This window comes from Danio rerio, chromosome 5 (genome assembly GCF_052040795.2).
Source record: "Danio rerio strain M-AB ecotype USA chromosome 5, GRCz13ab, whole genome shotgun sequence".
Taxonomy (NCBI): Eukaryota; Metazoa; Chordata; class Actinopteri; order Cypriniformes; family Danionidae; genus Danio; species Danio rerio.
Window position 1 is genome coordinate 61,238,712 of NC_141025.1, and position 11,289 is coordinate 61,250,000.

At 35.3% G+C, this 11,289-nt stretch overlaps 1 protein-coding gene across 32 annotated transcripts in view; it reads right to left on the minus strand.

Annotated features, from left to right (window-relative positions):
* mast4 (microtubule associated serine/threonine kinase family member 4) overlaps window positions 1-11,289 on the minus strand; it is a 175,922-nt gene that overhangs the window by 36,947 nt on the left and 127,686 nt on the right. For all 32 annotated transcript variants that reach the window (XR_015491844.1, XM_087254214.1, XM_087254213.1 and 29 more), the window contains 2 exons: window positions 4,601-4,670; window positions 2,570-2,648 (listed from right to left, as the gene is read on the minus strand). Coding sequence is in view for 31 of the 32 variants with exons in the window: in XM_087254214.1 (XP_087110340.1) it covers window positions 2,570-2,648; window positions 4,601-4,670 (149 nt within the window). In the remaining variant the exon portion in view is untranslated. The remainder of the gene's footprint in view (window positions 1-2,569; window positions 2,649-4,600; window positions 4,671-11,289) is intronic.

Genomic DNA, 11,289 nt, shown 5'->3' on the forward strand with positions numbered 1-11,289 from the left:
ATTTGATAGACCTGTCAATTAGACAAGCCTCAATTCTTTCTGTTATCTATGAAAAAGAATATGGGATTTGTAATTGACAGCTGTAGGGTTTTCACTAAGGTAAGTGGGCTGTGCTCTTTTTTAAAGGCCTTATGATAATAATATGAAGGCACATTTATACATGTTTATTTATACAAAACTATTACAACAAATATAATGCAAAATCAAATATATTTCCAACGGGAAAACTGTCCAAAAAGTCAAGTAGGTCTATATACAAATGTGTTTTTACGTACAGTTGAAGTCAGAATTATTAGAATATAATAATTATAAAAATATTATAATATTTTTAAATATTTCCCAAACAATGTTTAACAGAGCAAGGACATTTTCCCAGTATGTCTGACAATCTTTTTCTTCTGGATAAAGTCTTGTTTGATTTATTTCAGCTAGAATAGAAGTTGTTTTAATTTTTTAAAACCATTTTAAGGTTAAAAATATAAGCCTCTTTAAGCAGAACAAACCATCGTTATACAATAACTTGTCCAATTACCCTAACCTGCCTAGTTAACCCAATTAGTGTCTAAAAATATCTAGCAAAGTATTTTTTTACTGTCATCATGGCAAAGATAAAAGAAATCAGTTATTAGAAAAGAGTTATTAAAACTATTATATTTAGAAATGTGCTGAAACAAATGTGTTGAAAGGGGAGGGGGGTAACAAGCGAGCGACCTGAAGTCAGTGTAGTCCGTTCATAGCCCAATATTAGCTTTTCAGTTCTTGCGTTAGCATTTAGGATCCAAAAATGATAAAAGTTAGATTATCCTGTGAGGTTTATTCCAGTTGAATAAAACATGTAAGTGTAATAAACTGAGTTTGAACATAGTGCTTATTGTTAGCAATCTTCGAAAAGCTTAAACTAAAAATACTATAGGGCTTTTAGCGAGGGAACCAGTTTATGCTAACAGCCGATTGGCGTCACAGTTCTTCCTCTATATTTTGTATTATATTGCAAGATTAAAAAGATCCTTCAAAAGTTTATCCAAAAATATAAATTCTTTAATTTTTCACTGACCCTTTGGTATTGTCAAATTTTTTATGAATTTCTTTCTTGTTAAACACTAAAGAGTATATTTTGAGCAAAATTGTTGTAACCACCTGTAACCATTGACTTTCATAATATGTGTTTCTCCTACTATGGAAGTCATAGGTTACACTTTAACTAATCAAAAGAAAGAAACTCAAATGTTTGATACCACTCGTGGAAGATAGGGGGCTAATTTAAAGGCTTAACTAGGTTATTTAGGGTAACTAGCCAATCATTTTGCCCTTAACTAATAGGGCCCTATCATACACCTGGTGCAATGTGGCGCAAGGCGCGGCGCAATAGTCTTTTGCTACTTTAAGCTCTGCGCAAGGGTCATTTTGAGGTGTTGCGCCACGCTGTTTAAATAGCAAAGGAATTTGCACTCATATGTGCGCCCATAGGTGTTCTGGTTTAAAAAAGAAGGGGTGTTTTGGCACGTTGCTATTTTGAGAAACTGTAAATAGTCTGTTCTCTAGACCAGAACAAAGTCGGTCTGTTGTCTGGCGCAAAGTGCCATTACGCAAATATCTTTACATATAAAAAAGATATGATATGTTAAGGATATATATAATAAGGATATATATATATATATATGATATAAATATAAATGATTAAAATATTACAAAACATATTTTAATAACATATTATAAATTTCTAGCCTACATGAATTTAAAAACCACTGCCTTCATACTTTCTTCATCTCGGTAGGCTTTTATTAGTTCATTCAATTTGCTTTTGTATAATGTTATTATTATTAGCAGCAGTATTTATTATATCCATATTTATATTTGTTTTATTAAAAACAAGCTTAGATTTGTCCACCTGTCAGGTTTTAGACCATATGGGGCATGGCAGGTGTATTTGGAAATAACTCAGTATTTTGACCACACTTTGTTATTATTGTTTATTTATTCGTTTGCTGGAAATTAGAACTGAATTTAGAAATAGTTTTGAAATAAATCTTTGCGCTTAACAAACAAAATTAAATATTTATAGGCTAATTGATGTTTGTGCTATAAGGTTTCCCTATCCACGAGAGCAAAAGCGAAAGTGAACTTACTTTACGTCAAAATGCGCTTATGGCGCACAACGCAGCTGGCTTTTAAAGGTAATGGGAGATGAAACTCTAATTGGTTTATTCTCAAAACACACCTATAACTCATTAAGAAAATAAACTCAACCCTTTTAGACCATGCACCATGGCGCAAAGCGGGTTTTCCCGTCCTTAAATTAGCAAAAATGCGTTCTGACACGGCCTGAAAGCGTTTGTGCCTTGCGTTTTGCGCTCTGCGCATGGACCGTCAAATAGAGCCCATAGAGAACAAAAAAGTATGCCTGGGCTTTAGGGGTGCATTCATACTAAGAGTGATTTATTGGCTTGATACCAACTTTTTATTCTTTATATGTTTGCTTTTGCTTGCAGGTTGGTCTTCTAGATTTTCTTATGGTGGAAACGTGTATGCACACTTAACCAATACAGTATGAAAAACATGGAGTACTTACAGAGACTGTAGAGCTGGGTGTGTTTGTTCCATAGCCAGAAGAGGGAAGAGATGCCAAGGACCAGCGTCGCCCATCAGTTCTACAAACGCAGAAAACTCTTAGTCCATATACCTTTAAATAGTTATTGCCACTGTTTAGAATCATCATCTGCAAACTGTATATACTAGATTGCATTCCATTGGCTCAAATACATGAGAAGCAAGTGGTACACTAGATAAAAAGAAAATGCTGAGTTTGTCATTCATTTTCAGAGTAGAGCAGATGAAAGACAGTGGCAGTGTAACCCATGAGCTGGGGCTGCTATCTTTTGGAGCAGTGCGCTGTGAGCCATTTCTTCTGGCTGACTGAATGATCTAATGATAATCACAGGAAGACAAATGCCACAAACACAGGGAGGAGAGTTGCATGTGCCGAATACATACAGAAAATGCCCAAAAATGGTTGTGCAGACACTTGATGTCAATATCATGTCAAGTGAGGTTGCGATGCACTATGGTTGAATTCTGAGAAATATGTACAAGTATAACAGAGTGAATCTCATGAATCTTACGTCCAGGTCTCATCTCACAACAACAATCGCAAGAATGATAAACTCTGTTCATTTACAAATCATATGGAAAAAAATATTTAGTCTTTTTTCATTGTGGCAGTTTTTTCATTCCACACAGTCTCAAAAAGCTTTAGTGTGTTTGTGTGTTTTAATAAGGTGAAACTTATTTGACTACCATTACTATATACATTTTTTTTGTGTTTTTTTTTTTATTCCTTATGATAGTTACTTATGTTTTTTTTTCTTTGGTTACAAATATTAAAAAAAAAAAAGTCCTACTAAAAGCTGCACAGACCAGATTATCAAACAACTTGTTTTTAAATTAGTTAAAAAAAATATTGTATTATCATTACTTTCAAAATTAATTTAATGTGTTTTTTTACACTTTATGACAGTTTATTTTCTTTATTTAATAATAATACTATAAATAAATGAATAAAAATAAAGTCCTATCTAAAGCTGCACGGACTAGATTACGGAACATTTTTATTTTTAAATGAGTGAAAAAAGATCTGAACACATTTCTGTCAGGTATCATGAGATTCTCTTAATAAACTTTCATTTACCTGTCTGCTCTTAGTCCATGACTTGGTGATCAAAAATGATAAGAAAAAGCGTAAATACATATGTATAAATAAAATAAATAAACAAATAAATAAAAAAAACAAAGGCAAAAAAAAATTTATTATAATTTTAAAATAAAAGACCTATTTTTTTTTTCTCTCTCATTCAGGCCTGTCTGCTCGAACACAGTTTGATGTGACAGGTTAAAATCTGAACTTTCGAACCATGGTTTTAAATTTGTTCTCATCTAAAACTGTAGAAAGCCTGTCAGCTCGTGAGGTTTTCAAAAGCAGAAACCAAAGCTTTCATCAGGCACACACTTCTCTCATCAAAGAATATATTTTACTGTATCACTGAACTGATATGCTGATCTTCCAGACAGATCTGGACCACAATTCTAATAATACAGCTGCTTTTTATTTCTAAGATTTTGAAGTTTCCATGCAGTCTGGTTATCTCATCCTTTTCATTGCCTGGTTCTCATATCACAATACCACTGAAGGGTATTGTGGGTGCTTACCAAGTAAAATGAGCCAAACTCAAAACACGATCTATAATCTTGTCCATAGAATAGTTTTGGCTACTTGGGTAAAAATAGTTGCTCTGTGATATAGAAAACTTCTCTTCAGATATGTGCTATAGACCATTTCAATGTGTTACTCTCATTGACCAATGAACATGTCCTGCTTGTTATCATACCATTTTAAAACTGTAACAAGATGAAATTTAATAATATATTAATGTTAAAACATCTGTCATAACATGATTTATCAATATGTTGCTCTTTTTTGGTTCTCAGGAGCTATGGAAATTAAAAATGTAAAACAGCAAAATACATTAGGACCATTGCTATTGTTGACATCCCTCAAAATGGTTTATAATATAGATTTCATTAATGTTTGTGTTAGTGTGCTTACCTGCGTGTGAAGGAAAAATGTGCTGAAGCACTAGGGGAGAAGTTTCTAGGGCTGTCTTGTGGACTGGTGCCTGAAAAAGAAATATGATATTCTTATCTTCTTTATTTTATTGATTTATTTATTTACTTTGCCAACAATATGCTGAGCATTAAAGGTTTATGTTCTAATAAACTTACTAACATTCACCATTTGCAAGTCAACAGTATCATCATTCTTCACAAAAAGGATATGGAACACAGTACTTCCAACAGGTTTCAAATATATTTGCAGTGGTAGCTGGATGGAAACACTCCTTTTACTCACAGCACATAAATGATTAACCACATGTGACTAACAAAAAAAAAAAAAAAAAAAATATATATATATATATATATATATATATATATATATATATATATATATATATATATATATATATATATATATATATTTAAATATTTTTTTTATTTATTATACCACTTTTATCCACTACTTCTAAAAAAAAGAGAGTGTTGAAAAAAAAAAAAAAAAAGAAATCCACTGTGTGCTATTCAGAAGCCATGTGCACCCACTGGTAAAATCTGCTGCTGACACTTATATGTATAAAATACGTAATATCTTTACATAAAACTAATACAATATACAGCAAATGAGAAATATATAACATAAAAAGTAAAAAAGGCAATCTCTATAAATTATATTAATTACAAGAATAAAAAAAGAGATTATTTAAAGGTAAAGTAGGCGATTGTCTTCAAAAACATTTGCTGTTGTGCTGATTAAAAGTCTCTTCACATTCAAATAGTATTGACTAAAGTAAATGATTTAAATCTATTTATATGTATTTTTACACTATGTTTAAGGTATAAGGCAAAAAAAAAAAAAAAAACAATTTTGTCAAAAAAAAATGAATAAATAAATTGTCAGGCCGACAATTGCCATAATTCTGATAAGTAGCTCAAACTGTCTGTCAACAAATGTAGATTTATACATCTGTGCAGCCGTTCATACATATCCATTTCTGCGTACATGCACTGCATTCACGACAGGCACATGAGAAAGAGTGACCGGTAAATGCTCTAAGTTTTAAAATCCTGAATCAATATTGGAGTTACTTTTGCATGCTGGAGGAAAGATGACACCATGGTGGAAATATTTCTTTTAGAGAGGTAATGTTTTGATTTAAAACTATTTTAGTCATGTAAAGCTTATGTAGATTTTGTTGTTAGAAATGGGTTATGTGCACAGAAGTGTTGTTCAGCCAATAAAATCTTCTGGCAAAAGATTGATTTGACTATTTTTAATTTCATAAGGGACCTTTTACAGCATCTATATTGTAGATTTTTATTAAGTAAATCGCGCTATTCCGCCTAGCCTGCTTTACTGAGGTGAAGTTGCTTCTACATTCACATTGGTTCATTTTTTGAATAACAACAACTTGTTACGCGCTCCCTATATGGTTTACTGTGCTACTTTGAATATTCGGTCTAAAATAGCATGTAAGCATGGCTTAGTAATTAGTGCAATTCCTGCATGCCGCCTGCATGCTAAGCATAAAGTAGTCGCTTTAGGACAAAGCACATGAAAAAGTGAGACCATCAATCCTTGCATGCATGAAATATTGCACATTTTGACAAGCTTTCATTGCTTTGGATTTGATTGTTCGGAATTGTATTATTATAAAGTACTATAAAGTTTTCTAACTGGCTAATAACATGAACTTTAAGGTGCACATTCATGATATCAGGAGGCATAGCTTTGGACGGCAGGGGTGGGAATTTGTTTCAAAGATATTATGCCAACCGTTTAGGATTGTGGCAGATCACCCACTGCACCTTTAAATAAGGTAAATGAGTTGATTAACTATTTCTAATGGTGTACAAATGTTTTGAAGACAGTTTAGATGTAATTTCTCTTCAAGTATATAGTCAAGTTTTTCATTTAGATTAAAAAATTAATTACTTAATGTTTATCTCACTCTCCGAGCAAAAGTAGGCTTAAATAAAAGGCAAAACGAAAGCGAATAACGACAACTTTAGAAAGCAAAAGAAAAAGTTGACTCCCGGATAGGCTCATCTATGTGGGTATGCAGAGCATGTGAGACAGTGTGGGAATATCAACAGTTCTGGTTCACACAGAACCAGCAGTAGGAAACAGGCAAACAAAAGACTATTTTTCAACGGTTTATCGATTGCAGATGTTTGGTTGATGGACCGTTACAAAAAAAAAAAAAAAAAAGTAAAAGGATGAAAATAAAAAGTCACCTAATTTACTATAATATATTATACCCAGTAATCTAAGCCAATAATATACATGCCCGCCCAAGTAAAATCAAGCACTAGAACATATTTGATAAAACTTCGGTTGGCCAACAAAATTCTTTTATCCTATTGAATTCCTGGATTATAATTAACAACTCCAAAGTATAGGATTAAAACAAAAAATGAAGATTGTGATGCATCATTGACAAACAAAGAAGAACAAACAACAAAGGTTAAGTTAATCCTAAAAACAATCCAAAAAGGCCCATACGCCATTGTCACCATATGTGCGCTCTTATTAGCTGATGCGCACTGTTTCTGGGGATGGCTTTTGGCAATATTTTCAAGTGGTGCTCGCTGCAGAGCCATTTGAGGAGAGGTGAGCTCCAGAGAGGGGGAGCTTAAGCTTGAGCTCCACCTTTTTTGCACTTCTTCTACGAGTGATGTCACTGGGGGTAGGGTTAGGGGTGGGGTTGGTGTACGCATTAAAACAGCTTACAGGAGGAGGAGCGACAGCTCATGCTCCCCCTCTCTGGAGCTCACCTCTCCTCAAATGGCTCTGCAGCGAGCACCCTCTCAATATTTTGGCCACAGTTGAAATTCTGGAAGATCCCAAGCTATGGTCATTAAAGCCAGTGTCCCACTTCGATTGGAAGAAAAAACAGCCTTCTGCCCTGCAATAATTACTGATAATTACCCTGATTGATAAGGCAAGGAGTTAATAGTTAATTAACACCCATATCTATGGCCCCACCGGTGTTGATAAAAACAGGCCCCTTAGCTTAACTGATGGTGGCTGCTCATTAATGGTAACTCATTTACTGATATTTCCACACAACTAACAAACACAGCCAGATGACTTGAAAAAAGAAAAATGCAAATGAGAATGGAATAATGATGCAGAATTTACATGTTATTAACAAATATGAGGTTTCAAAGGCCGATGCCATTATCCACAAAATAAGTTTTGCAGATGGCTGATACAGTGCCGAGAATACTAGACTTTAACAACATAAAATGATTCCTTTAATTAAGCAAAGAAGCAATAAAATGATAGATCACCTAAAAAGGAAATTTACTTACTATTTATTCACCCTCACATAGTTCCAAATCCTTCTTTCTTCTGTTGAACACTAAAGAATTGACTTCCATAGTAGGATAAAACAAACACTGAAAGTATTGCATGTTTGTTTTGAGACCTAGCTCAAAATTATGTTATTCCTTAGTTCTGCTCCTTTCAAATGTGACAAAGTTTTGGAGAATGGCAACGACTATATTTAAATGGACATCAGTAAACAAATTAGTGATAACTTAATGTGAATAAGACAATAATATAATTAGGGCATTTACATTATTTGTTTTTTTTAATGTTTCTTTCATGATCCCGTTTTACATGTTATAGCTCATAAATCGTTTGCGTCACCATGCTATCCACATTTCCTTGAGTTTCATGTAATTTTGAGTGGATCATTTTTAATTTGGCGACATTAACTGCAGTTTGCCACTTTTACTTTCATTCAGGAACATTACTTGCATGCTCCATATGACAAACAAGATAATGGATGTGAGCATGAAATGTTTAGCTCACTTCGTATGTAAAAAAAAAAAAAACTTTGCATTGCGCAATGCAGGTTTCTGTAGTCCTTCACTGACTTGGAAGATGCAGAGAATAGTGTCAAACAGCTGTGCGTGTATGGAATATCCTGTAACAAAGTGCGGTGAAAATCCTACATGATGGTAATAGTTTGATTGCAGTGTTTACATGTCTGTACTGCACTACAGTTATGTGACTAAAGTTGGAATACTCCAAATTTCTTAATTTAATTTCTGTTCAGATCAATTATGACCTTAATAGGATTAATCAAAAATCGATGTTTACATGGTAGACTCTTAATTAGAGTATTGTCTTAGTCACATTAAAATATGATTATTGATGTCCATGCAAACGTACTCTATAATTTGTGTCTGATAATATTCATCTTTGTTATTTAATTTGATGGATTGATATAAGTCTTAACTTAAAAGGATACATGATAAAATAAACCAAATAAGCATCTATTTTATATGTACACAAACACACATACTTATTTGTTATTTTAATATGACATAATAAAAAAGGATACAATAACTTTACCGTATGTTAAGGAGTAGTAACATTTATAACTGGTCCATTGAGGGCAGCCATATGTAGCAGTGGTCCTTGTAGTTTTTCTTAATTGCTCAAAAATGAAAACCCATTGGCTGAACTCAGTTGCCTGACCTCATTTAGTTAATTGTGCAGTCTGTTGTCAATATTCTCAAACACAGGCTTCCTTTTAGTGGTACACGGAGGAATCGCTGAATAATTCTAGTAAAAAAAATGAACACCTCTAACCCTTTAATTAACGTAATTAACACTTAATAACAGTGATGTGATTATTAAATTGATTTACTGAGTTTACTAAATTTTGTAATGTTTATGCATTTTATCATTTGAAGCTAATTTCCTTCCTATATTTGTAATGGTTGTTGGGTGTGTATCCTGTATTTTTATATCCCAATGTTGGCAGGTATGGTTTAATCACTTTTCTGACACACAAAGCCTACACTAACGCGCAGTGAGCAGATCTAATTTCAAATTTAAATATGCAAATCCAATTCATATATTTAAAATACAAGTTTTAGATTTCAATGATTTACAACAAAGTCATATATACATGCAACATTTATTTCAAAATGCATCAAAAAGAGTTTATATAAGAATATGATATGCAATGCATAGCCAATATTTATGAGGTCCAAGGAACATTTCGTGGTTTTAATAAATGGGCTACTTTAGAATAACACTTACATTTAAGTACAGCAGTTTTCTTTTGACTTTTTAAGAACAGTGCCCTCTTTAATCAACTTTTAAAAGGACATTTTAATTGAAACATTGACGTTTTATTTATTTTTTAACTGTAAGCACAGTACAGAGTTGAACAGGTTGTTGAAGGTGGGAAGGAGAGTGTCTAAGAATGGCTAGAAGAAACAATGTGAGAGAACAAGTGCAATAGGCAGTTTATGAAATTGCCTCTCCCTCCACACTTGCCTTTCCTGAACCCAATTGAGTAGTTTTATGGAAAGTGTATGATAGACAACCCTACACAACAGTAGATGTGTTACAAGTCAGGGATTTAGCATGTGGTTATATCGCTCTGGTTACTAAATTACCCCTCGTTCCCCGAGGGTAAATTTTAACAGTGGCTTCAATCCACTTATGGGAATTTCTTGCAGAAAGCCAATTGTCTGAGAGTATGTAAATGGGCCAATGAAATGCCAATGAATTAGCAGCCTCAGCTTGTGCACCTGATGCTTGTTGCAATCAATTTAGCAATAAAAGCACTGGGAAAGCAAGAAGATGCATCCTTTTTAAGCTAAAGAGACTGATATTCACAGCTAAGGAACAAGCTTCATGGCGATGCAATATAGCATTTGTAACAAGCCTGGGTCGGAACCACCCTCATGCAGCTGGGCCAGCATGCGCACATGGACCCTAGCGTGCAGGGTGGAAGCAATCTGGCCCGAGGCTGTGTGGGCTCTGGCTCTGGAGAGCCAGAAAACTGACGGGAGATGAGGCAGACTGCAGCAGAAAGAGGCACCATGCGGGCCTGCAGTGGCACTCTCAATCTGGGGAATCGACTTGTACACCCTGGCTACTCCACCATCAGGGGTGGTGAGGCGAAGGCCCAGGCAGATCGGGCAGAGAAAAGTACCGTCCAGACTGCGCAAGCCCGCTGTTCACTTCCAGGAAGAAAGAGATGGGAGGCTAGATTAGTCCTCCACATACACCTATCTAGTTGGTCCGGCTGCTGGGCTAGGGGATAAACCATCTCCAGGTCGGGAAAGCACGATTATCATGTCTGTTTCTAGATCTGCTGGTGCTCTTGCTCCTGAGGGGAGGGAGTGGATTGAGGGAATCCCTTATTAGACACTGACAGCCCGTCCAACGGCGCAGCGGTGGACATCTGAGCCTCAGCGTCATCAAGTGAGAGGGTGGAGCCATTCGAGGACGGAGCACTTCTCTTACTCAAAGCTTGGAAGGAGCATGTGGAGGAGTGAGAGGTCTGCAAGCCCGAGGGCGGCAGATTTCCTCCCACTGTAATCCTCAGATCTGCCCGAGAGCCTAGCCGCGGAGCGGGAGACATCTGGGGTGGGTGACTCTTTTGCAAGAGCAACCTGCGATCCTAATTGTGCAACAGACATGCCACCGCAGTGACGGCATGAAATGCCCACAAGAAAGGCATAAACAAGCTGGACCACAGACATGCAAGGCAGTGCTCGTGCTCATCATCTGGGGACAGGAAAAAACCGCATCCAGAAACGCACGTTCGGAGCGACGTCCTGAAAAGGAAGCGCTGCACGACTGTGTTGCTCTTTTAGGTGTAAGAGCAATATACAAACCGCTCTGGAGGACCGGACCCAAAGAAC